Here is a 26,002-nt window from a genome sequence, read left to right as displayed (position 1 = left end):
TTGTTACTTGTATTAATGACGTATACGTATACAATCTCGCCATCGTCGGTCTTAACAGCATTTGAGTTGTTTTCTCTAACAGTCTACTAATTTTTAAATTTATTTTAGAATTTTTTTTTAAATTGGCTGCTGAGTAACTGATTAGTATTTGCTTCTCGGTACGCAGATCTGAAAAGTGTGTAGCAGCGATGCCACAAGTACAGATTTATCTAGAAAGGTACAGATTTTTCGAGTGTTACAGATTCTGTACGATACGGATACCATATTTTTGTAAAAAAGTGCAGTTTGGTACAGTTTTTTTTTAATGTGACATGTAAAATAATTTAACACCGCGATGCATACCAATAAACAGGTTGTAAATGTTGAGTTAGACCGCTGACAGCGTGATGGCGAGAAACAGAGCTGGAGCTAACACTGACATTAGGATGCGGAATTCGAGAAACTTGTTTACAGCAAATCAAAGGATTGATGTCAAAATAGGTTTGTTGCCGTACCAGAAGAAACTGGAAGTACTTCTTCTCCGTTTCTACTTCTAGTAGCAAACCGAATAAAAAATTAGCAAGTTTTTTTTGTTCCTGTTTGCTACGGAGCAACTAGGAGCAAGAAGCGTGTATTAAAACAAACCTAATTGAGTTCTTGTCGGCCGATCTCACGAACACTACTGCAGTTTCTTGGTTGAAAGCAATCCCATTTATTTTTTCCGTTTTGTTTATTATTTTCCACCAGCTAGTGATGTAGTATTTGTGTCATGTGACGTGTACGTACTTGAGCTGTAGAAAAGTCTATGAAAGCCGAGCGGATTTGCGCGGATTGATAAGCCGCTTACATAGTGGCGGTGAGAAACTGTGTAGGGGCTGGTACTGACAGTAGGATGCGAGATGCGAGAAACCTTCTTACAGCATATCAAATGAAACCTGTCAGAGTAAAAGCAGGTAGCCGGTGCAGATCCGCTCGGCTTTCACTCTGACATCATCCCTTTGGTTAGCAGCAAGCAGGTTTCTCGCATTCTAATGTCAGCTCTAGCCCCAGCTTAGCTTCTAACTGCCACTCTGTAAGCACCCATAGGCTTCATTTGATTTGCTGAATCCAGGTTTGTCACATTTCGCATGCAAATGTCAGTACAAGCCACAGCCAGGGTTGCCACATTCACAAATTTTTCTTTAAAGTCACAGATTTATATAACAATTAGGCAATCCATTAGACGTGTTGGATTAGCTGATTATTTCTTGATTGTTTCTTCTGACGTTACTCCGCACTGCTAGGCACAACGTCCGACAAAACCATTGATTCGATCTAACATCAAACGAATTGGTACTAATGAAAGATGTTTGTCGGACGCGTTTTTCTGTTCGCAGAAGTAAAGCAAAACAAACTTATTAACAAAACCCACCACTGAGTTGTCAAACAAACCTCTCCTAGATTGCCTAATGAAACACAGCTTCCAATTTGGCCCTGGCCGCAGCTCAGCTTAGGCTGAAAACAAAATGACAACGAGAATTTGAACGGGAGCTGATTTTGACATTACCCAGTCAAATACTCCGGAATTTGGACTGATTTCTGGCGAAAGTTTATCGCAAATGAAAGAACTGATTCCGAGTCGGAATTTTTGGTTTTTCGTAGCCAAATATCAGCATCAGCACCAACTCAATATATCACTATCTCGAATGAAAAAAAATTATATAAAATGATTCAGTTTGTCATTGTGTTGGTACAGAATACGAAGAATTTTCAACTCCCAGTGCAGATTTAATTGTGGCAACACTGGTGAGTAGTCAGAACGATTGTCGTTTGCATTTTTCATACGTATCAATCCGCTGAAGTTTTCGAGCCCATCATGGTTTACAGACCTTGGTGACATTTCGTAAAAATTTAAATGCGACGTTAAATCCTTGAAAAGGTACTCATGAGAATTTATAAAAAGCAGCCTTTAATATTAAAGATTGAAAATAATTAAAAACTAATTTCCTCCACTTTCATAAGGACCAAAAAACTTATATCGAATCCTGAAAAAGGAAAATGGCTGGCTAACAAAATCCTGTTTGTGTTTGAATTTAATTTCCTTGCATGGTAGTTCTCAAAAGAAAGGACGCACAATAACCATTGGGAAGATATCCATTGAAAATCTTTCTTGGTCAGTGCGCTAAGAATCAACTGTGCAGTCAAAAGTTTCGATATTTAAACGTAAATGTATGCTAACATACTTCATCATAAAATCTTTCGGTTTTTCGATGGAAAAGGATAGGTTAATATTTAAAGTTAAATATCCGATTGCAACCCAAAACGCACTCAATGTTTGAAAGATGGGTTAATTAATGCATGACAATTTTTATTTGGAAGAACATATTCTAACCATCGTATAATTTTGAACTAATGTATTGATTAACAGTGTATTTTGCAGGGCTTCGACACCACGTGCCGCTAGTGATTTTAAAAAGAATTGTGAGAAGTTTTTATTTCGAGTGGCCCTTCTCTTCTCTGACTAGGGGCAGATCACTCTAAGAATGTATAACAAATTTGCATCAAATTAGAAAAAATGCATTTAATTTCCATTTTTGCATCAGCTTGGCACTCCCTCGCAGAAAAGTTTGTTTAACAAACGTCCTACGCTGATCCACTTTGTTCGACGTTTTGTTAAATGTAGGGCTAGTTTTTCTGTAGGGATTTGACGTCTTACACGCAACGCAAACAACATTGCAGGCAACGCAAAAACATTGCACGCAACGCAAAATACATTATGAATTTCTATTTTGATGGAAATAAACGTATTTAATTTCGCTGATTTTTAAAAATGCATCACAAGTGATCTGCCCCTAGTGACAGCATCAGAGTGCCAATAATTATCCGAAATATCAACCGTCTTAACGCCCCTGCAATTACAGGCTGGAAGCGAAAACCACTACAATGAACCTTTTCCCTTACTATTTGCTATCCCGAGATAAACTAGCGTTTCGTCGATTTGTTGCTATATGTGACACAAATGAGTGCGAACGAAACAAAAATAAACGTCAAACAGTTTTTTCGCTTGCACTAATGCAAAGTGAACATGCGCGTAATTCGGCGCACGGCTTGGTGGCGCATGGCTGAAATGTCTCGATGTGGATTTTAGAAAAAATCGCAATAATATAAGAAGGGAGCAAGCCGCCTCTAAATGAGCCAGTATAAATAAAACAATAAATAAATGTTGAACTTTTGACTTAACGAATAATTGTAATTGATAGTCTTTACAGTGTGCTTGTTGCGATCTAAGACAAGACGTGACAATCGGCTTCTTATTTTTCCTTCGACATTCTTCTTTTTGGACATTTCCGCCCTGCCGAAATCTTCCGAATAGTGTTCCTATTTTTATTAATGAAAATGGAGTCTTGTTAATTTATTTTATGCCGGCAATATTTTGTATCTTGAATCCACTATATTTATGAAAGGACACAGATAAGGTTTGATGAAGCCATTTTCTGAAAAAATTTTAGATTATAGTGTGGTTTCTGTCTTACTTTTGTTAAAGTTAATCAACCACGTATGCGGTAAATACATGATAAATACTTTTGTTAAAGTTAATCAACCACGTATGCGGTAAATGCATGATAAATACTTGTTTCACTTTGTCGTACAATTTCTGTTCTATTTAGTCATTTTTACTTTTTTAACGATAATAATTGCTATCCCTGCAGTAACATCGCGTACGGTGCAAAAAGTCAGAATCATCCAATCAGGAGCTGGACCATTCTGACGTAAAATTGGAACAAAAACGCCCCCTCCCTATTGTCACGTCTTGTCTTAGGTTGAGATTGATACAAATCTTCTTAACCTTTATCTTGATACCACAGAGAACAGATGTCCATCTTCAGCATTCAACTTGTGTAAAATCTCTAACGGTTTCGAAGGTAGTTTGGATATCTAAACCAGGTGCGCTACTGTCGTCATGTTTTTTGTGGCTGAGTTATTCCTCTACCCAGTCAAACTAGTCCGGAACCGATTCGGACTTCCAGCATGAATTCCAGCTCAAATGCGTCAACCGATAGAGTCGGAATCGGTTGTTTTCTTTGAGCTAGATTCCATGCAGAATCCATCAAGGATTTCGAACCGGTTCCGGAATCGATTTGACGGATAGTTGGGATAGGTTAGTGTGGCGGCGCTAGTGTTTTTAGTATATTAATTCAAATGTTTACACACGTTTTTTAAATATTTTTGTTCGATCATGGATGTCTGTTCTCTGTGTTGATACATTAAAACGCAACGATCTTAGGTTAGCAGGTCTTGATTGCTGTAGTAGACAATCAAGCTTCAGTTTTTGGAAGGATATGGATGAGAGCAGACGAAAAACCTCTGGTCACGACACCATGTACTTTAAAAATGAATAATCAGTCTAGTTAAGCTACCGCATTATGCCCTAAATAAAAATAATTTTAACCTTTGTGAAGGCAAGCTAAAATCCTAACATTAAAGGGCAAGCCGGACCTCTCAGGCCCGTCTAAATTCAAGCTCCTTTTTGCCGTTCTGCACTGCACTGGGGGCGTGTCGGACTCGAATGGTGACCAGCCATTAATACCGACTAAACTCCATTGGACTCCGCCATCATTCCTCCCAGGAACTACCTCTCGGTATTACTTCTGGGGAGATGGCTGTACTAAATGTACTCATTCACTCTCACTCACGCGTTCATACATCCTGTATGAGGCTTACTTGGGTGCTCTCTCAATCGCACTTTGATTCACTCTCAAACACTCCCACATGAGGCTGACTTTTGTGCTCACCTTTTACGTTCCATGCGAGGCTGACTTGTGTGCTCACCTTACTCGTTCCTTGCTAGGCTTACTTTTGTGCTCGCCCTACCCATACCATGTGAAGCTGACTTGGGTGCTCACCCTATCACCTGATTCACTCTCAATCGTGCCACTCTATTGTACCTTTGTCTTTCCCTCTGGCATCCCATGTGGGACATTTTTCTTAGGCCCCACTTCTGACATACCATGCGAGGCTGACTTTTGTGCTCACCTTTTTCATTCCTTGCTAGGCTGACTTTTGTGCTAGCCTCTACCAACCTGTGAGGCTGACTTTTATGCCCACCCTTAACATGCCGTGTGAGACTGACTTGGATGCTCACCCTTTCACACCTCTGCCACGCTATGAGGCATCGATAGCTTAGTTCCAACATACTACGCTACGACCCTCCCGTCTTGGCATGAGGCAGTCCACTTATACGCCTATACACTCACTCTTCTGTCTTGCTTCGGGGTGGCTGGGTTTACCCCTTACGCGGTTGCCATTCGCTGCGCCAACCTACCTCGGCATGAACAGACCATTCACTCTCTTATTTTGCGCTTGGCCTTTTTCGCTCCAGCTAACCAATCACTAGTTAGCCGTGCCCGTCGTCTGTTGCTCGGTTCGCCAGATTACCTGTAGCCTACTGGCAATCTGGATGGTAGCAGCCGAGACTGCGTTCCACTTCTCCACCGATTGACACATCCGCTGAATAAGGGTATCAGGGGTTGTGTCCCAGCCACAGACGTCAAGCATTGCTCTTCTTTCGACGTCGAACCGATGACATACGAACAGTATGTGTTCGGCAGTTTCATCTACACCTGGGCAGTCCGGGCAGACTGGGACCTCCGCGTGCCCGAACCTGTGGAGGTACTGACGGAAACAGCCATGGCCTGACAGGAATTGTGTCAGGTGGAAGTGAACTTCCCCATGGGGTCTTCCCACCCAGCTCGATATGCTAGGTATCAGCCGGTGAGTCCACCTACCTTTCGAGGAGTTGTCCCATTCACGCTGCCATCTGGCGACCGAGGTCGCCCTGGTGCGCTCGCGGGCTCCCCTATTTCCACGTAGCTCAAAGCACTCCTCATCTTCCCGAATGACCAGCCCGACTGGCATCATGCTCGCTATCACGCAGGATGCATCGTGTGATACCGTGCGGTAGGCAGATATCACTCTGAGGCACATCACGCGGTAGGTGCTCTCCAGTTTCTGTAGGTAACTGGTTACCCTCAGTGCTCTTGACCATGACGGGCCGCCGTACCTGAGGATAGATACGGCAACGCCTGCCAGTAACCTACGTCTACTGGCGCACACCTTTGAGCTGTTGGACATCATTCTCGATAGTGCCGCAACAGCAGTCGACGCTCTCTTGCACGTATAGTCGACATGGCTGCCGAAGGTCAGCTTGTCGTCTATAATGACTCCGAGAGCTATTTGCCAACTCGGATGCGCTAATTGCCCCTCAATTTGCCAGTAATTTGCTAGCAATTTGGGGGCTATTTCAAATGCAACATTTGGGCGATTTGCCGCCGTCATTTTTTAGCCGCTTTACCCGCCCTTAAACCGCTCTAAAGCGCGCAGGGAACGCGCCATTTAATCGCCCTTAATTGCCTAATATGAAATTTACAGATAATAGTTATTTTCGGATTCATTATCTTCTCACATAAAATTATCACTACACTAAATAATCACCACCAAACAATAGGAAGAATCAATGGTGAAATAGGCATTGCACACCAAAACTTACCACAATCTGACTTTTATTAAGAGTTTAGGTCAGAGATCTTGTTCCACTATATTTACACACGATTCCACAATTTCCCACATTCGTTGGCTAAACGAAGTGCGATAGACAAACAAAATACAAGCGAGAACACTCCAATTGTTTAAAAAAACTATTTTAAGCTTAAACCAACATGAACCGCCATGTTTGAAAAACGCAAAAACAACCAAGTCCTTTCCAGCCGCCAGAAAATTTGTCTAAGTGTTCAAATCGCCTTTAAATCGTATTCGCAAACTGCATTTGTTCCTAGGGGCAATTAGCACAGGCGAGTTGAGTTAAACGTCAAACTGTTTAAATAGCCTGACCATGCTCGTCCGCATTTTTTTTTGACCGGGATTAATTTCTTCTGATGCATAACCGGAGTACATATTCATATTTTTCTGCATCAGATTCATCGTCGGAAGCAATATCATTCACATCTTCTTCCTCGCTTTGCAAATCAGTTTCGGAATCGTCTGCTGTTGAATTTGCTCGAATTTCTTCCATTATTTCAGCATTCTTTGAGACGATTGAAAACATGGGCATATCGTCTTATAGCCATTTCAATTTTTTGTTGCTTTTAGATCCTACAATTTGAATAATTATGACAACTATAACACAAAGAATAGACAACAAAATGAGACAATAACGACAGAGTTAGGTTATGTTGTATCCAATTGTCAAGTAGACCACAGTGGGTGAAATAAAAGTATTTATCCAAAAAAATATGACACACGTCATTATCGTATGCTATTTTTACATTTCTTATAAAAGAAATGTATAGAATTCGCTCAAACTTTCAAGATTTTTTTCTTATAAGAAAAGGTAAAAAGATAAAATCAATCAAAACATGAAAAAAATTCCTGATAATATGAAGATGAACTCATCAAAACGTTTTTTCAGATAATTATTAATGTATCAAACCCGTGGTAGTCCTAGTAAATATTGCATGCACACCGGGCCTGCCAGGCCCGGCTTGCCTTTTTGTGCATGTAAAAAATTCAAACAGCTGCGCATCACTCCATAGATGAAAATTTCACAATTCTTTATTTTTGTTATGGATTTCAAAGCTACTTATCAAAATTTCCATGCCCAAGCTTGTACTGCATACACATTTTTTTGTAACTAAAAAATTGTAACGTGCCGGGCCTCTGAGACCCGATTGCCTTTTTGAGGGTTAAAAAAATCTTGCAAATAAATAATAATAGTAATGAAAACAATAATAATAAATCGCTTTTAAATTTCAAATTGAGAAAAAAAAACATTTTAGCACATTCAATATTACCCAACCTTTGAGTAATCCGCATTTTACCCAATTTTGAAGGATATACATTTGGATGAGTTTTATTTGATGATGGGTATTTTTCCACCAAAAACACTTTAGTGTGTACGGCAACTGACAGCATACTTGTTTATTCAGTTGTCAAAACAAGCAATTAGAATCGCGATTAAATTTTGTCGATTTACGAGCAGAAGAAAAATTTTATTTGCCAAATCGTTCAGTTCTTATGTTTTTGCGCTAATCCAAATTATTTGCAGCAGTCATTGTTCACAAAATTTGCATCTCAACCAGTTCGACCAATCCGAATCGTGAACGGAACACCGCTCTCCGAAGCAGGATGAAGATCCACTTTCGCGAGCAGTATGGTTCAACTGGGGAGGAAATTCTCTACGTAACACCAGACAGTAAGTAGCAAACAAACTTTTTTTTGTACGCTCAAGATATTAAAATTATTTTTCCAGATCAAAATTCGGTTGTCCGGGTGAATGTGAAGGGGGAGAAACCAAAACTTCGAAAGCGATTGAGCTTGAAACGATTTTTGCAGAATCTGTTCCTACCCGCAGGCTATCCAGACAGTGTAAGCAGTGATTATTTGGCTTACCAGCGATGGGACACCGTACAAGCCTTCTGCAGTACAATTAGTGGTTAGTATGAGAAGGATGCTGAAATAGTTTGTTGAATGTAATATAATTTTATTTTAAACGCAGGGACCTTGACTACACACTCCATTCTAAAAGGGGTTGGCGTTGGAAGTGATATGGCAAATCCGTTGTCCGCCACCGTTACTTGGGTGCTGAAAGATGGTACGGGACATTTTGGTCGAATTCTATTTGCCTGGTGGAAGGGGTAAAAATAAATTAAATGCGCTGCATAGCGCTGGCGGGTGTAATTCTTGACGATATTTATGTTTCAGAACGGAGTTGGACATAGATTCGAAAAAATGGCGCATACGGGCCGATATTCTTAACGATGTGGCCATGGCTATTGATCTGTTCGTGTTACCGTGCTATCCGAAAGCAGCTACCTTTATACTGTGTGCAACAACTACGATGAAAGCCATTGTCGGTGTGGCTGGTGTAGCTACACGCTCGGCTTTAACCCAACACCACGCCATTCGGGGTAATTTGGCTGATGTGGCGTCTAAGGACAGTGCGCAGGAGACCTGTGTAAATTTGATCGCATCGTTTTTAGGGTTGTTCCTGTTGACCCACGTGCAGGAACAGAGGTTAGTGTTGTTTCTCCATTTTTTCGGTTTGGGCGCTATTTTCATTGTAATATTTTTAGGGTTCTCTATGGTCTGTTCCTGTTCTCAATTCTGTTGCACATATATGCAAATATTAAAGCAGTTAAAGCCGTCTGTCTTCGCACTTTCAATGAAGCTCGCTATTTAATCACATTGGAGGAATACTTCAAGACTGGAACGATGCTTTCTCCGGAGCAGGTGAATAAGCTGGAACGGGTTACAATCGGCCAAACGGTTTCGCTCACGGCTCGAGTAGAAATAGGCTGCTCTGCTCGTGAATTAGCGCAGTATTATCGCAATTGTTACGACTTGGAGAACGTAATTGCGTGTTTTGACTCGCGGGAAAAGTTTCTCATTTCCGAAACGCGTCGCTACGTTGGAGTGTATTTGCACTTTACTGTCAAACCGTTGGACATTATCAAATCATACTTTTACGTGGCATCGTATCTACAGGACAAGAATCAATTACGCGATCGCTACTGGGAGATTCAGAACAAGTGGAACGAGTTCCTCAATCTAGCTCAGTGTGAGGGTTGGAACGTTCAAGCGCATCTGTTAAAAACCGACGAGTACCGTTTGGATTGGAGGATATAAAAGATACGTTTAAACACGGCCAGGAAGCGTCGTGGCTACTCAGTGAGAGAGATTTTAATTTAAACCAACCGTAGCAGTAGAACACAACCAGAAGGAACAGTGAGCAATTAATACATTTCAAAACCTTCCGTCTTGTAACTGACACGCGAGCGACTTTTAGGGTGCCAAACAAGCAATCTAGTCTCAATTATCGTAATTAAGAAACGCACTGCAAGCATGTTGGACCAAATTACCGAAAGAAGTTCAAATTAAAGAAGCATTGAATACGAGACATCGAAAAATAATATAAGAGCACAGCGTTCCCCAGCGTCACTCTAAATCTAACAAATTTTAGGAAATATCCTATTGAAACGAATAGCGTTAATAGTGCTATACAACTAAGCGAAACTGAAGAATACCGCAGAAAATATTTTTCTAAACATTCCAATTAGTGAGTGCTTCGGCCCGATGGCGGGCCAAAATTGCGACGTAGTGTATAAGAATAGGTCGAGTTTAACCAAAGGTTTACCAAGTCACCCGTAAATTTGTTTGCGATAGAATCGACAGCAGCTAAGAACCCGAATTTTACTACTTTCGCTTCAACATTACAAATCAGAATCCTAGCGAGACCGTGTCGCGCAGGTTTAAGCCAAACTCACATCTTTCCGATCCGATTCAGTGACGGTTCAGTACCATGGAAGGACACTAATATTCTTTCATGCAATTCAAATGTGAGCATTTATATACACTTGTCCGGCACGGTACTGTACTGAACCGTCACTGAATCGGATCGGATAGGTGTAAATAGTGCTTTAATTATTAGTCATATCATCACAACGACTCCTTCCAATAACGGTTGAAAACGCGTAGCATTTGAGCCAGCGAAATGGTGATCAGTTGCTGGTAGTTTTAACATAGCTTCTCAGTCCACTCCTAAAACACATCAATTTGTAGTGATTTACGTATCAAAAACGAATATCAATTTCAGAAAGTAGAAGTTAGAATAGAATTGCTTTTAAACAAACGAAAAATTACGCTCGATGCGATTTTATGCTTGGTTTTGTACCTCGCATGCGTTTTATACTCCCTTGAGTCGCTTATAAAATTTTAATACTGCTACGTATTTTCTTTTTCTACGATGACATAGAAAGCAATTTACCTTTTGCTATTCCACTTTCAAATTGTATAAATAGATAGTAACCCGTGATTAACTTTCAAAATTTTCTTGAGAGCAACGTTATAGACACTCAGCCTTGAATCATCAGATATTGGCAGACAAATGGATTTCTTTTTCCCTCTTCATCAAATGTACCTTCATCATAATAATGTTTGTCTTTTAAGCGAAACCAAAACTGCCGATTTTCATTCCACTTTCCCGCCCGTCTGTGACAAATGTTTCACTATATCCACCCAGTCCCAACCCCTCGGTCGATTGCCTTTGTTATCCACTCGATCCCACTGCTTCCGTTTCTGTGCTTTGGTCAGTTGTTCCTTCTTCTGGTTGCCTCCTCCACCACCAGTCCCACCAGCGCTGGTTCCCCTTTCGTCGGGATCCGCTTCGTCCGAACTACCCAGCTCTGCGCACTGTTGGTGGTTCGTCCCGATAATCTGCTGATCAGCCCCGCAGTTGAAGTTCTCATCCATCAACAGTTCATCGACCTTGTCCTTAAGGCACTCGAATAATGTGTAGGTCATACCGCAGCCAAGCCACTGTTCCCCTTCTTCCTTCAGAATCCCAATGATCTTATCTTTGACAGAGCGTGAACTACATTGAAAACACCGTGAAAGGTGGTTGAATACAATGGATATGATTAGGCTTACACGTTTTGATTGTAGAACGTATCCATGTTGATAGTGGGAAGCTCATTTGGGTACGTCTCATGCCAACAGATTTCTAACAGAAATGATTTACCTCCTTCTTCGCCATACTGAAAGAAATTGGCAGTTGAGTAAAGATTTATTTGAAACTTTTATTCTACCTTGTATTGAAATGTTTCCGCACTGATTTGCTTAAAGGAATTATCGCCTTCATAAATGGAAGTTAGCGCCTCGCGTTCTTCAGTCTGCAATTCCTTTGTTTCGGACATTATGGAGGTGTAATTCTTCTAAGCGGGACTGTACAATGTTTAACTAACTATTAACTATTGCTATCGGTGTTCACTGGAATCTATTGAGAGCAAAACATATTTTTTTGATTTTTTTACTAACAATATAAAAATACAGCAAATATTACAACACCATGCATGCCTGAGTTTTGTTTACTTCTTGTTTTCTTTTTTGATATGTAATAAGTGACATTGACAGTTAACGTATGCTGTCAACAGAATTTACACCGTCAAGCGGGATCGTCCCTTTACACAATATAGTATAATAAACCGTTTTCGCATGTTTTCACCCAGTAAACCAAGAGGCGAGTAGGCAGGTTAAACTGAATGCTGGCACTGAGAAAAAATCTATAGTATATATGACTAGACTTTTATGGTTGTTTTGACTATTTGCCAAAAAAGTAGGAATGACCATGAGATTGGTAATACTAAACTTCTGTATCGTAAACAATACTAGAAAAATCGATTACCGCTCAACTATAATGCTGGTATTTATGACAATTTGATCATGGTCACTCCAACAATATTTGTCATCTTAAAACTGATAATGGAATAGTCTGAATCACTATTAAAATAAAGTTAAAATGAAAATATGAGCATCTTAAATATAACCAGTGTCATTGTTATAACTACTTTTTGTGTCATTGTTCTCTGCACAATGTATTAATAAGTCCCAAAGACTTAATGTATAGATGTTATGAAAACACAAAGGTTGAATTAACTGAATACATCGTTTATGTGGACGAGACCCATGTCGTAAGCACCATTTGCGTATAGTGCTTTTCAGCTGACTATACTTTGTATTATTATCAACTATAACACTGGTCAATTTTTGCGTTCCCAAATGTATTCCTACATGTCGCGGCCATTACAGTGAAAAACCATATACATAACATACGGGCGTGCTTTGAAGACTTCGATTTTTTTACGATTACTATAATTTTGCGGTAAGGCGATGGCCTTATAAATCATCACATAATCGAGTCCTAGCCGGAAAGGGTTCTTAGTGACCAAATGGGAGTTAGCACTAGTCTTAAAGGTCTCTACACCAAGAATCGGCTTAAAAGTCTGACGAAACAGAAAGTCGCAACGGAATGCAGTACCAAGAGTTTGCTTTACTCATTAGTATTGCACCAGGTGAGTAAATACTGTAATTTTATATGATAATGAACTGTAACGTTCTCAAACCATAAATTTTTCGATTTATATTTTTAGCGTGACTGCAGAAAAATGAGACTAAAAAGAGCTTTTTTAAGATCATTATCGAGGATTATTAGATTAGATCGTCGTAAGTTTATCGAAGCAGTCCAATGCTACAATGAACTGTCCTACCGATCTATTGTGGAAGAAAGTGGAAGCAAGTACTAATATGTACCGTTATTGCTTCGGCTGGTCAACAAAAATCGCGCAGGCTGGCTACTCTTTTCAAAGATGAGCGCTGTCAATATCTTCCTGCGTATTCTATTTTGGAGAAAATGTATTTGGATCGTATCATTCGTCGATCAGAACAGCAGGATTTTGCAGTCTTGCTTCAGGCTCACCAGAAGGCAAGCACCATTGATGGTTTTACCATCCTCGGTCGAGCGGTATTTGGGCACAATCTATTGTCTGCTGGTAAATTGCCACTGTGATTATTATCTAAATTATTATTTCAATAAAAAATATACGAAACGCTTTAATCCACTCTTACTATCCATCTAGTTATATTAACAGGCGTCATTTTCAGAATAACAATATCCTTTCTCAAAATAACTAGTCAACAAATGTCAAAGTCCCAATGTTTTGGTTATTACAAACAGGCCTTGGTCAGGATTACTATGCTTATTGTTATACCAAGCAGCCCACTTATAATGGTCATTTTGACAATATAGTGTTCAATTTCACTATTATGATAAAACGTTAGGTCAACATAACTACGCATATTGTTACACTGAACATTCCACTCACAATAGTCATGCTTGCAATATTACTATTATGGTACAAAGCTCGAGTATAGTGAAAGTGAGCATGGATATAGTCAAGGTGAGCTAATGCTATAGTCGGTTAAAAACCACTATACTCGCAAAGTCTAATTAACCTCCTCATATGGTAAGTGTTACTATATAATTTTTCTTAGTGGGCGATCGGTACACTCAAAGAAAAGTAAACGTTATGCCTATTGATTTTACACATAGATTTTTGCAATTAACGGAGGCATATAGACACTATTTGCTGGCACATAACCCTAATGTGTGTATTTACAAGAAATATTAATCTTACATTACCATTTCATAACTATTAGGCACATAAAACCCCATTCTATAACAATATGCACATATGACACATAGAAGGTATATGTGCGTATGATAACAATAGCATTTCTTCTTCATATGAATTTTAAGCGGTTTGAAGCAAAAAAAATAACGTTTGGATTTTTTCAGTGTAGGCTATTGTTACTTTGTTCTACACGCGGAATTTTATTTATGCATCGATAGCATACTTCTCGACAAACATATGATTACGGCCTAAAAGCCAACTGTCAAAATCCACTTTGAAGGGAAATTCCAGACAAACCGTTACTAGTCGAACACAGTTCACAACAGTTTATGAAAGAGAAAACTTTTCTCTTTCGTTTACTACCAACATCTGTGATTGGCGTGTAACGGTTTGTCCGGAATTTCCATTCAAAGTAGATTTTGACAGTTGGCTTTTAGGCCGTAATCATATGTTTGTCGAGACTTTTCTATCTGCCTCTAGTTTCTTCTGCTGTAAATTTTATACATTGTACATATTCAATATATTCTTTCATTGAATGCTTACTAGAAGTGTCTGCTAGAAAATGCATAAAAATCACAGCAGAATAAAAAAGACAGGAATAGAAAGTATGCTAACTATGCATATTATTATTTCTCAGTGTAGGCTACCCGCCATAACTTGCCGTTCACTCATTCTGTCGCTCCTGTCATCCGCTATGGAGATATACAGATTTTGACAGTAGTCAACATATGACGGGCCTAGCCGCATTGGGTTGCTTAGGTTTGAACAGAGGTTGGCTAGGAAAAAATGGCTGCCTAGCACCCGGCCAAACCATTCGGAATTTGATTCGGAATCATGAATGGAGTCAGTATGGGTTCCAGATCAAATGCAACAACCGATTCCGAAACCGATTGAGCTGGAATCGGTTGTTGCATTTGAGTTGGAATCTAGGGGCAGATCACTCTAGGGTTGTATAACAAATTTGCATCAAATTAGAAAAAAATGCATTTAATTTCTATTTTTTCATCAACTTTGCACTCCCTCGCACAAAAGTTTGTTTAACAATCGTCCTACGCTGATCCACTTTGTTCAACGTTGTGTTGAATATAGGGCTAGTTTTTTGTAGGGTTTTGACGTCTTACACGCAACGCAAAATACATTGCACGCAACGCAAAATACATTTTGAATTTCTATTTTGATGGAAAGAAATTCATTTAATATCGCTGATTTTTCAAAATGCATCACAAGTGATCTGCCCCTAGGTTGGAATCCATTCTGACTCCATTCAGAAATCCGAACCAGTTGCGGAATGGGTTTAACTGGGCAGGAGCTTGCGTTCACTGTAAAAGTAGTGTGGGCAACAGAGATAATTGTATAGAGATGCGCCAAAGTTCCAATCGAACCCAAAACAACGGTTCCAAACGAGCAATGTAAACAAATATGACGGATTTAGAAAGTAACTCGTGGGGAGTAGATTATGTTTACATACATAGAGTGAAAACTTATATACATAACATACTAAATAACTTTAATGATACAAATGAAGTACGAGTAAATTTAAACACATTTTAAACATTTACAAAGCTTTTGATCGATTGTCTAGTCCCATATTTTGTATAACTGGTAGTCTACCGTTTTACGCATAATTGTCACATGTTACTTTTTGATCATGTTGGGTGGATTAAATAAGAGGCTTTTCAGCAACACCCTAAGGAATGTATTCCAAACGGTATCAGCTAAAAGCTGATGTAATTTATTAATATTATGCTTAGAGTAATATTCAAGCTTACTTACATCGGTCAATTATTGTATCTCGTTAATTCCCAACAATTACGGCTAGATTACAGGGCAATACGCAAGTCACGTATCACCTAACCTCAATCGTGCACAATTCGAACGGTTGAGTGCGTTTCTTGGCCTTCCGGCACCTGTTTAGGTTTTAATTCAGAAATTGTACTCATGTAAATTCGTGCTGCCATAGGATCTACTTACGGAAATAAATGTTTGCTTATATCTTCACGAATTCAACGTTCTATTTACTTAAACTTCCAACAATTTCTATCTATTCTTTTTTCTTATACCTTTCTCTCATCTCTACGTGACGTCTATGTTTTTCTATCCTACCATTTCAAACGATCCTTTTTTTCCTTTTTCTATCCTTCCATTTCAAACGGTCCTTTTTTCCCTTTTCCTATCCTTCCATTTCAAATGGTCCTCACTACATCAAAATTGTCCACCGACAGGTGGTAGACCGTGGAGTTGGAAGGGGTCAGCGGGACATACCGTAACACTCCCCGACCCGTAAGGCTGGTTAGCTATCTCCGGTTCAGCTTTACCTTCTGCTGTTCCCGGCTGAAGCCCCACCTTTTCTATGTCGATCCGCGCCAGCTTTGCAACAGGTCGATGCACCATTCCGTCGGGAGTTTGCACCACGGCATCGCGAACTCGCCCATCTCGGCCCACCACGACCTTGGCTACACGTCCTCGAATCCATCCGTTGCGTATCTTCTCCTCTACGATGATCACCGAATCTCCTACCTCGATCGGTTTTGTCTCCTCAAACCACTTGGTACGACGTGCGATGGTAGGAAGATATTCCCGCACCCACCGGCGCCAAAACTGATCTACCATTGTACGGCATAGATTCCAGTCGTTCCTGCAGGCTTGTCTTGGATCCGTAAGCGTCTTCGGAGTCTGCGTTACGCCGCTCGAGCTCATTAGAAGAAAGTGGTTCGGTGTTAGAGCCTCCTGTTGCGCCGTCTCCAGAGGAATATATGTTAGCGGTCTCGAATTGACCACACTCTCAGCTTCCACTAGCAACGTTGCCAGCGTTTCTTCGTTCGGCGTTCGAGAAGACTCCATTGCAGCAAGAGCGATTTTCACCGACCGCACTAGACGCTCCCAGGCGCCACCCATGTGAGGTGATCCAGGTGGGTTAAACACCCATTTCGTGTTCGCGTTGGTGAACGTTTCGGCAAGCTGGCGCTCGATTTTGCCCATCTCCTGCTTAAGTTCGTTGCTCGATCCCACGAAATTTGTGCCCCTGTCGCTGCGGATCTCCACAGGTGCTCCTCTGCGTCCGATGAAACGCCTGATCGCCATCTTGCAAGATTCCGTTGAAAGTGTGTGAGCGACTTCGAGATGGATTGCTCGTGTGGTCATACACGTGAACAGAGCTACCCATCGTTTTGCAATACTTCGGTTCACCCGCACGCCGATCGGCCCGAAATAGTCGACGCCTACGTAGGAAAATGGACGTACGTACGCCTGCAACCTGGCCGCCGGGAGTGGAGCCATTCGGGGTGTCGCCAGACTTGGCTTCTTGACTTTACACAAGGCGCACTCTTTAGCCACCTTACGCACGAACGGGCGCAGCTGCGATATGTGGAAACGCTGTCTCACTTCGTTCACGACAGTCTCGCCATTGGCGTGAAGAAATCGTTGGTGGTACCATTCAACCAGCAGTCTAGTCACTGGATGGGCTTTCGGCAATATTACTGGAAACTTAGCGTCAAACGCGGCGACGGTCGCAGCAGATATCCTTCCATCAGAACGAATAACACCTGCTTCGTCCAAGTACGGAGACAGTTTGTATATTTTGCTGGTTTTCTCTAGCCGCGCCTGTTGTCCTGGCTGCTTGTCCCGCATTACTGACAAAGTCGCCACCTCGTCCGGATACTGCTCACACTGCACCCAACGAAAGATTGTGGTTTCGACTGTTGCTAATTCCTCTTGAGTGAGTGGTCCGTCCAGTCGAGTCTCTCGTTTTACCGTTCGCCGTAGATTTTGTACGTAGCGATGAACATGTGCTACCGATCGATACAAATGCGTCAGTTTCGAGAATCGCTCCCACCTCACAAGTTGTGGCGGTACGATAACCTCCTTGTGCACCAAACACGACCTCAGCTCTTCATCGGTCGTCGCGCCGACTGAATCTGCATCTATGGTCCATTGATCTTCTGGCAAATATAAATCGTTGTCACCACGGAACCAACGGCCGCCTGAGGACAAACACGGCCCTTTTCCCCACTTTGTCGCATCGTCGGCGACGTTCTTTCTCGATGATATCCAACGCCATTGCTTCGCCTCCGACTTGGACAAAATCTCACCTACTCGGCAAGCTACGAACTGGCGATATCTTCGATGATCTGAATTTATCCAAGCCAGCACCGTCTTAGAGTCACACCATAACACTGTCTTCTCGACTACGAGCGAGTGCCCAGTGAGGATGGTCTTCATCAAGCGAACTCCGATTACCGCTGCCATCAACTCCAACCGTGGGATGGAGTGTGCCTTCAGTGGAGCCACCTTGGATTTCCCACCGACTAACGCAACAGAAATCCCATCCGGAAATACCGCCCGAAAGTAAGCGACACACGCATAAGCTTCTTCGCTAGCATCCACGTAGATATGCAGTTGCAGCGACAAGATATCTTTCACCGAACGTTGCGGAAAGTAGCAACGCGGAATGCTAATCGGGTCCAGATGTTTGAACAAACTCGTCCACCGCATCCACTTTCCAAGTAACTCCTCCGGAATTAGTTGATCCCATGTCGTCTTCGCCCTCCACAGCTCCTGGATTAGTACCTTGCCGTGAATGAGGAAAAAACACAACAATCCTGCCGGATCGAATGGGCTCATCACTACTCGCAGTGCCTGGCGCTTAGTTGGATGCTCCGCACCCACCGCTAGCGTCGTTGTAAACGTGAAGACATCGTCGACCGGCTTCCAGTACATCCCGAGCACGCGTTCGGTTGAACTGTTCTTGTCCAGCTGGAGACACTTTTCTGTGACTGGGTCTCTCTCCCCGACCCGTGCGAGAACCTCGGTGGAATTCGAAAGCCAGTTCCGCAGATGGAATCCGCCGAGAGAGTGGACCAGTTTGACTTCATGTGCCAGCTTCACCGCTTCGTCAACGTCGTCAGCGCTGTCCAAGTAGTCATCCACGTAGTGCTTCCGGATAATTGCGTCGGCTGCAACTGGATACTGTCTTGAATGCTCCTTAGCGTTCAAATTCTTCACGAATTGTGCCGAACACGGTGAACACGTTGCACCAAACGTTGCGACGTCCATCAAATACACATCGGGGGCTTGTGTAGGATCATCTCGCCAAAGCAGTCGTTGCGCATGTCGATCTTCTCGTCGAATCCGAATCTGGTGAAACATCTCCTTCAGATCCGCGCACAGAGCGACCCGTTTCTTCCGGAATCCGTATAGAACATTGAGCAACGTATTTAGCAGATCCGGCCCTTTCAACAGCATCGTGTTGAGTGCGACTCCATCCACTTTGGCCGCTGCATCGCAGAAGATACGAACCTTGGACGGCTTCTTGGGATTGATGACCACTCCTAAAGGTAAGTACCACGTACGCCGTGGATCTGAATCATCGAGCTCCTTCCGGGTCGCTTTGTGTATGTACCCTTTCGCTTGATACTCAGAAAGCTGTCTCCTCACACTTTCGCCGATGAGTAAATCCCTCTGCATACGCCTTTCCAAACACTGCAGTCGTCGAACCGCCATCTGGTAGCTGTCCGGGAACTCGAAGCTATCGTACTTCCAGAGAAGCCCAGTTTCGAATCGCTGTCCGACCCGCTTAGTAGTTTCCATCAGGATCCGATTTGCTCGTTGAGTTTCCGCGGACTCAGGATGGGCGACTTCCATTATACCCAGACTCTCGACTGAGAAAAACTTCTCCACGAGCTCATGTAGGGTCTGCTCGGCCTCCTGGCACTCGCATATGTGGAAACTATGAACGATATCCCCTGACTTGTCCTGGTTGGATCCGTAAACCGTCCATCCCAAACGTGATTTTGCTGCTATCGGCTCTCCCGGTCGGCCATCTCGTAGCTTGAGTGTCGATGTAACGTGAGCGTTGTCGTTTCCGATGAGGATGCGCGGTACCGCTTGATCGTAATCATCGATCGGTAGGCCCTTTAGGTACGGAAAGGTTTCTGCGAGTTCCGCGTACCGCAAGGATTGTCGTGGTAAGTCCAGCTTGCTTACGGTGCGCACGTCCGACAAAGAATGTTTGGATGCCCCTGACCGTCCTGCTATTTCCAATGCGACCCGTTGAGAATTAGCTTCTGACCTCTTCACGTTCGCCGTCCACTGCAAGCACAATGGTTGCGGATCTCCTACAACCCCAAGGTCCTTTACCAACTCTTCGTCAATCAGCGTTCTCTCCGAGCCGTCGTCCAAGAAAGCATACACGGACACAGATCGATTGTTCCCATACAAAGTCACTGGAATAATACGAAAAAGCGTAGTCTTCCCAGCGGAATGATGGTTGGTGACAGCTTTGGAACTACTTGTCTTAGCTTCACTCGATTCTTGCCTGGACCCATTCTTCGCCGAATTTCCGTCGTTCCCAAACTTCTTACAGCCATTTCCTGGCGTCTTTCCGTTTTCCCTGGCCTGTTAACTCCCTGGCCTACAACTTTTCACTTTTTTTCATCAAACAGTCCTTTTTGAAGTATATTTTTAGAAAACACATCCAAATCATACAGTTTGTTCGAAGACTTCGTGAAAAAATATCAAGTCTGTTTGTCTCATTGTTGAAATGCTACGCATAATCACAGAGAACAGACATCCATCTACAGCATTCAACTTGTGTAAAATCTCTAACGGTTTCGAAGGTAGTTGGGATATCCAAACCAGGTGCGCTACTGTCGTCATGTTTTTTGTGGCTGAGTTCGACAGAATTGACAGCGGTTATTCCTCTACCCAGTCAAACTAGTCCGGAATCGGTTATTTCCTTTGAGCAAGATTCAATACAGAATCCATTCAGGATTTCGAACCGGTTCCGAAATGGATTTGACGGCGCTAATGTTTATCGTAAATTAATTCAAATGTTTACACACGTTTTTTAACTATTTTTGTTCGATCATGGATGTCTGTCCTCTGTGGCATAATTTTCCCACTAACAAAGAACCCCAAACAAATGCACAATAAAAAAATAATTACGAAATACATTACGCTAAATGCCGGAAAAATTGATGGAAAAATACAGGTTCATTAAAAAAGAGATGGCAGTGGTAATATTAATTTACTGCAGTGAGAACAATCCTGTAAAGCTCATCATCACTATCGTCGTTTGCATAACATGGCGAACGTATCTAGGATAATGAGTCCTATTTTCGCAATGTTCCTATAATCACGCTACCCATTTGAAGCCGTTGGATAGTGCAGCGTTTGTTATGTTTTTTCAACAGATTGGGTCAAATGTTAGGGCGGAAATTGGGGCACTCGATTCGAGCTTTCGTTGCGATCAAACACTAGCATTCCATCGTTTTAGGCCATTTGTGGTATTAGGTTGTTTTTTAAGTACGAAGCAAACTTGTTTAAGCCAAGTTATACGCACTCCATCGAGTGTAGGTAGAGTAATTAATGAATTTGTGACATACCCTCCTTAATAGGGTGAAAATAGGAACTTTACCTAGGGGCAGATCACTCTAGAAATGCATAACAAATTTGCATCAAATTTGAAAATTTCCATTTTTGTATCAACTTTGCACTCCCTCGCAGAAAAGTTTGTTTAACAAACGCCCTACGCTGATTCACTTTTTTCGACGATTTGTTAAATGTAGGGCTATTTTTGTAGAGTTTTGACGTCTTACACGCAACGCAAAATACATTACGAATTTCTATTTTGATGGAAGGAAATGCGTTTAATTTAGCTGATTTTTAAAAATGCATCACAAGTGATCTGCCCCTAGCACTTTATCCTATTTCCAATTTTGATGAAGGCAAGAAATCTCCCGAGTAACAAAAAAAACTCACGACATACGGTAAAAAATGAGTAATAAACATCGTTTGCATAGATCGTTATGGGGGACTGATATGCGTGGAATCGTCCGGTTTCTGTTCGATTTCTCGGCATAACAGTCCCACTTAACAGTTTTCGTCAAAAATAAAATAATTGGATTTCTTAAATGAAAAACTGGACTGATTATGTTGGAAACGATAGCAATGAACGCAATTCTAGACAATAAAGCATTATTTGTTGAACTGTTTCCCTCCAGATTGCTAATACAATTTTCATCTTCAATCGCGTTTTTTTCAGTTGGCAGTTTTGCAACATGGGACAATTGGGCGTAGAATGGCAGTTGATGCAGTGTCTGAACATAATAAACCTATCGACCAGTTTTCTCCTATTGTCGTGATATTCATCATAAATATTAATTTTGAATGGCATCAGCAAAGTTCCAACTGTGCGACAATATTGTTATTTTTTATTAACTGTATTTTCGATATATCCTCTCTGATGCAACGAAAAGCATTTGCACATGCTCAGTTATCTGGATCAATGCGTTTTCGAGTTGCATGATTGAGTATTTTGCGAAATATTTCTCAATAGAAATTCGTCAAGCATTAATTAAGAGAGCAAATTACTCGCTGTTTACACAAAACTCCTGGTTAAGGCTAGTTCTCATATCGGAAAACGTGTCACGGGATTTGTGTCCCTGTATATTTTAAAAGGAGCTCGGGATTTCAAAACCCATAACGGGAAATGAGTCTACACAAAAATGACAGTTTTCCTGAAGTGTAAATCCAACCGCGGGAACATCGCGTGCATTTAAAAATCTCCATACATAAATCCGGCCGGAAACAATTCAACACAAATTGTTTCCGACGGAAAAAATAGTATTTTTATAAAAATTGCAATTCGCTGCAAGTTAGATACTTTTTGTATTTTTAAGATGCAGCAGAATTTTTGGTTTGACAGTTTGGAGAGATCTCGGCGGGAAATTTTCCCTGATCAAAGCCCGACGCAAATCCCGTGCGAAATCCTGTGATCCATTTCCCGAACTGTAAACAAGCCTTTACTAGAACTAGCAGGCAAAATAACTTGATAAACCGTGCAGTCAAATTCACTGTTTTTCTCTCCGCGTGTGAGGACATTTTGAAAATATTGATTCTGTAGAATTCAAATGGGATTGACATATTGAAGAAGTCTTGTCAATATGTTTATTGACAATATTCTTGTCTCTTGTAGGCAGTGTTGCCACAATTAAATCTGTACCGGGAGTTGAAAAATCTTTTCTATCTGTACTCTTCTCTAGAAAAATCTATACCGGATTCTGTACCCAAACAATAACAAAGTTGTTTTAAAAAAATCATTTTTCTTATACTGATTTTTTATTCGAGGAAACCAGACCAGAACTCGGAATCGGTTGTTTTATTTAAACTGGAGTTTTGCAAGAAAACAGTCAGAAATATGGATCAGATTGACTGGGTAATGTCAATATCAGCTCGCCGCCACTTTGTTTGTAACCTAATACCGCTGATAGAATGGCGACGAGAAGCTGAGCATTACCATACATGACGATGCGAGAAACCTGCTTGCAGCAAATCAAATGGAGCATGCCAAAGTATACGTAGACACTCCGAGTAGATCCGCTCGGTTTTCACTCTGAAAGGGGGAAAAGGGATGATTTTGCTGGAAGCAGGTTTCTCGCACATCGCTTTCTAATGTCAGCTTCAGTTTATTTATTTATTTATTTATCAGTTCAAGTTCAGTCAGTTCCACTTCATCTTCTTGCCATCACTCTGTCAGCGGCCTAACTCTACGTTTACCTGCTATTTACTGGAATACATCACAGTGTTAAATTACATAACCTTGCTGTCATATAAAAAATCTGTACCAATCTGTACTTTTTCACAAAAATCTGTAATCTGTACCGTACAGAATCTGTACCAGAAACACTTCAAAAATCTGTACCATTCTAGATAAATCTGTACTTGTGGCATCACTGCTTGTAGGGTTCGCTTTATGATTTTGTGTGTAAAGTGTTCAAAATTTGATATTGCGATTTTTTCTAAAATCCACATCGAGACATTTCAGCCATGCTCCACCAAGCCGTGCGCCGAATTACGCGCATGTTCACTTTGCATTAGTGCAAGCGAAAAAACGGTTTGACGTTTATTTTTGTTTCGTTCGCACTCATTTGAGTCACATATAGCAACAAATCGACGAAACGCTAGTTTATCTCGGGATAGGCAATATTTTCCTCCCAAGCTCACAACAAGAAATCTCATGTTTTGACTACATGCACATTTTTGAGTAATTGAGTGACTGCCACTCAATATTGAGTTGTTATGAATGAGCGTATACTCCAATACGAACTCTCCGAATAAATGAGTGAGCTAGATTTACCGTGTAATGCTGTAAGTTTTTGTTGATATCAAAAGCGCGCAATTTTATGAAAACAAAGTAAAATTTACTGTTATCATCTATTTGTAATTCGTATTTTATTTATAGTGATAATTTATAATAAACTGTTTTAGAAAGTGTACTCAATGGAGCCGGATGAGTTGGAATTTATTGGTGAAAACTCGACTATCGGTATTATTCCCAATTTCAACCATGATCCGATATATCTCATATCTGGTGCGGTTGGTCCCTTTCGGGGTGGACATCCGATACACATCCCACTATGGTTGGCAATTCATCTGAGACAGCAGCAAAAGTGCCGTATAGTGCCACCTGAGTGGATGGATCCAAGGCTACTGGAAGACATAAAAGAGGAAGAGAAGCGGACTAGGTAATTACATCTCCAAAAAATGCAGAATTCTCTATAGCTCACTATCTTTGCAGGAATTTTACCAAAATGCCCAGCGAACACTATATGGTGGAGGCGAAGCTAGTACTCAACACCGCCCCAGAGGATGTCCCCCAGTCAGATGAAATCAAAACCCTTATAAAGGACATTTGGGATACTAGGTGTGCCAAACTGCGAACGACGACCGATGTATTCCTGAAGGGCGAAGGAGAAATGATAAAGCTGGATAATGTAACCATAGTAGAGCTACACACTATCAGAACTTTTCTTCTGCATTCGATGGATCTACTCTCGCGGATACAGCAGGCCAAAAAGGGGTCTGGCGGAAACATGTCCTTACCAAATCAGACCCTGATGATGAGCAGTATGAGTGGGTCACATTCACGACACTCACAGTAGGACTCAGAAGCGTTCGCTTTACCTGAAGTCCTATTTACGGTTTACTTTTTCTTAAAGGCAATCGATATTTATGTAGTCTATTAATCAATCGTTACAAATAAAAAAAAAACTAGCCCATGATCAACGGCCACGTTTTTCTTAACCGTAAAATAATAGACGGTAACACTAATAAAGTTACTGTGGTAGTGTTCATGTTGCTTCCCTCAGTATAATGAATGGCGGCGATTAAAACAATGGGTTCAGTGGATTTTGCGATAGTTTCTTTTCAAACGTAGTTCCCTTGATCCTATCTACGCTGATCGGTACTGATTTGTGAATAATAATCATTGCTCCTACATATACATCTAACCTTAGTAGTGATTGTTATAGTACGTGTTATCATTTTCAGTCCAGAAATCAGTTTTCGTCCAGCTTTCTGATAATGATGCTTCCTTTATTATAACTAGTTAGCTCTGCTTTGTTTTCACTATTCAGTAATGTTTCGATTATAGATAATAGAGGGTTATTAAGGAACCGGGGATATGCCAAGGTCGGGAAAAAATTGATATACAGAGGAGAGTTTACGCGTAAAGCTCGCATATCTTTGTTATGCTTTCTCGGGCAATACGGGCTACTAGATAGTTGTCTAACCGAGGGAACATTTACAAGAAGAAAATTCTTTGAGTGCTGTCGTGAATTTGCTAATAGTGGATGCGTATATCGGCATCCTGGAATTCATTCCGTATGGGTGTTGGATGGAACAAGAATTCACTGCCACAGTCGCATAATAGAATACTTGCGATCCATGGGCATACATGTAGTTTTCCTGTCACCATACACTCCGTTTTTCAACCCAATAGAATTCGTATTCGGTTACTGCAAGAAAAAACTTCAGCGAAATTATGAGGAAAACAGATCCACTGACCTAACAATAAACATTTCGGAAACATTGAACATGTTCTCTGAATTCGATTGCACACGTATCTACAGTAAATGCGGATATTTTCCTGGTGGGAAATTCTATGTTGCCGCAGGACTTCAACAAAACATAAACTATTTGGGGTTCGGCGATAAAAATGAAATATTGGTAAACGAGTAATTTTT

The 26,002-nt window shown here is 41.3% G+C and overlaps 4 protein-coding genes across 4 annotated transcripts; 2 read left to right on the top strand and 2 right to left on the bottom strand.

Annotated features, from left to right (window-relative positions):
• The first annotated feature begins 7,922 nt into the window (after window positions 1-7,922).
• On the top strand, window positions 7,923-10,737 carry LOC131682339 (RUS family member 1-like). The gene is made up of 5 exons (XM_058963728.1): window positions 7,923-8,206; window positions 8,264-8,446; window positions 8,510-8,648; window positions 8,716-9,027; window positions 9,087-10,737. Exons 1-5 carry the CDS (start codon window positions 8,140-8,142, stop codon window positions 9,637-9,639), a joined length of 1,254 nt encoding a protein of 417 aa, XP_058819711.1. The 5' UTR covers window positions 7,923-8,139; the 3' UTR covers window positions 9,640-10,737.
• A 198-nt stretch (window positions 10,738-10,935) lies between these two features.
• LOC131678616 (RWD domain-containing protein 4-like) lies at window positions 10,936-11,805 on the bottom strand. The gene is made up of 3 exons (XM_058958834.1): window positions 11,598-11,805; window positions 11,440-11,546; window positions 10,936-11,383 (listed from the first exon to the last, which is right to left on the bottom strand). Exons 1-3 carry the CDS (start codon window positions 11,703-11,705, stop codon window positions 10,981-10,983), a joined length of 618 nt encoding a protein of 205 aa, XP_058814817.1. The 5' UTR covers window positions 11,706-11,805; the 3' UTR covers window positions 10,936-10,980.
• A 3,828-nt stretch (window positions 11,806-15,633) lies between these two features.
• On the bottom strand, window positions 15,634-20,366 carry LOC131682338 (uncharacterized). The gene is made up of 2 exons (XM_058963727.1): window positions 15,753-20,366; window positions 15,634-15,701 (listed from the first exon to the last, which is right to left on the bottom strand). The coding sequence occupies exon 1, from the start codon at window positions 19,617-19,619 to the stop codon at window positions 16,182-16,184; it is 3,438 nt and encodes a 1,145-aa protein (XP_058819710.1). The 5' UTR covers window positions 19,620-20,366; the 3' UTR covers window positions 15,634-15,701; window positions 15,753-16,181.
• A 3,737-nt stretch (window positions 20,367-24,103) lies between these two features.
• Window positions 24,104-25,043, top strand: LOC131678612 (probable DNA replication complex GINS protein PSF2). The gene is made up of 3 exons (XM_058958831.1): window positions 24,104-24,125; window positions 24,220-24,502; window positions 24,556-25,043. The coding sequence occupies exons 2-3, from the start codon at window positions 24,258-24,260 to the stop codon at window positions 24,917-24,919; spliced, it is 609 nt and encodes a 202-aa protein (XP_058814814.1). The 5' UTR covers window positions 24,104-24,125; window positions 24,220-24,257; the 3' UTR covers window positions 24,920-25,043.
• Window positions 25,044-26,002: the final 959 nt, after the last annotated feature.

This window comes from Topomyia yanbarensis, chromosome 2, assembly GCF_030247195.1.
Source record: "Topomyia yanbarensis strain Yona2022 chromosome 2, ASM3024719v1, whole genome shotgun sequence".
Taxonomy (NCBI): domain Eukaryota; kingdom Metazoa; phylum Arthropoda; class Insecta; order Diptera; family Culicidae; genus Topomyia; species Topomyia yanbarensis.
The sequence above is the reverse complement of the archived record's forward strand: the minus strand, read 5'-3'. Positions and strand labels throughout refer to the sequence as shown.

What these genes read in the sequence shown, in the direction of transcription:
- LOC131682339 (XM_058963728.1), top strand. Translation starts at nt 8,140, where the DNA reads ATGAAGATCCACTTTCGCGAGCAGTATGGTTCAACTGGGGAGGAAATT. An exon ending in TCTCTACGTAACACCAGACA is followed by an intron (nt 8,207 to 8,263) that starts GTAAGTAGCAAA and finishes TTATTTTTCCAG; the next exon opens with ATCAAAATTCGGTTGTCCGG. An exon ending in CTTCTGCAGTACAATTAGTG is followed by an intron (nt 8,447 to 8,509) that starts GTTAGTATGAGA and finishes TTTTAAACGCAG; the next exon opens with GGACCTTGACTACACACTCC.
- LOC131678616 (XM_058958834.1), bottom strand. Translation starts at nt 11,705, where the DNA reads ATGTCCGAAACAAAGGAATTGCAGACTGAAGAACGCGAGGCGCTAACT. An exon ending in CGGAAACATTTCAATACAAG is followed by an intron (nt 11,547 to 11,597) that starts GTAGAATAAAAG and finishes AATTTCTTTCAG; the next exon opens with TATGGCGAAGAAGGAGGTAA. An exon ending in ACGTTCTACAATCAAAACGT is followed by an intron (nt 11,384 to 11,439) that starts GTAAGCCTAATC and finishes TTTTCAATGTAG; the next exon opens with TTCACGCTCTGTCAAAGATA.
- LOC131682338 (XM_058963727.1), bottom strand. Translation starts at nt 19,619, where the DNA reads ATGGAAGTCGCCCATCCTGAGTCCGCGGAAACTCAACGAGCAAATCGG.
- LOC131678612 (XM_058958831.1), top strand. Translation starts at nt 24,258, where the DNA reads ATGGAGCCGGATGAGTTGGAATTTATTGGTGAAAACTCGACTATCGGT. An exon ending in GAGGAAGAGAAGCGGACTAG is followed by an intron (nt 24,503 to 24,555) that starts GTAATTACATCT and finishes CTATCTTTGCAG; the next exon opens with GAATTTTACCAAAATGCCCA.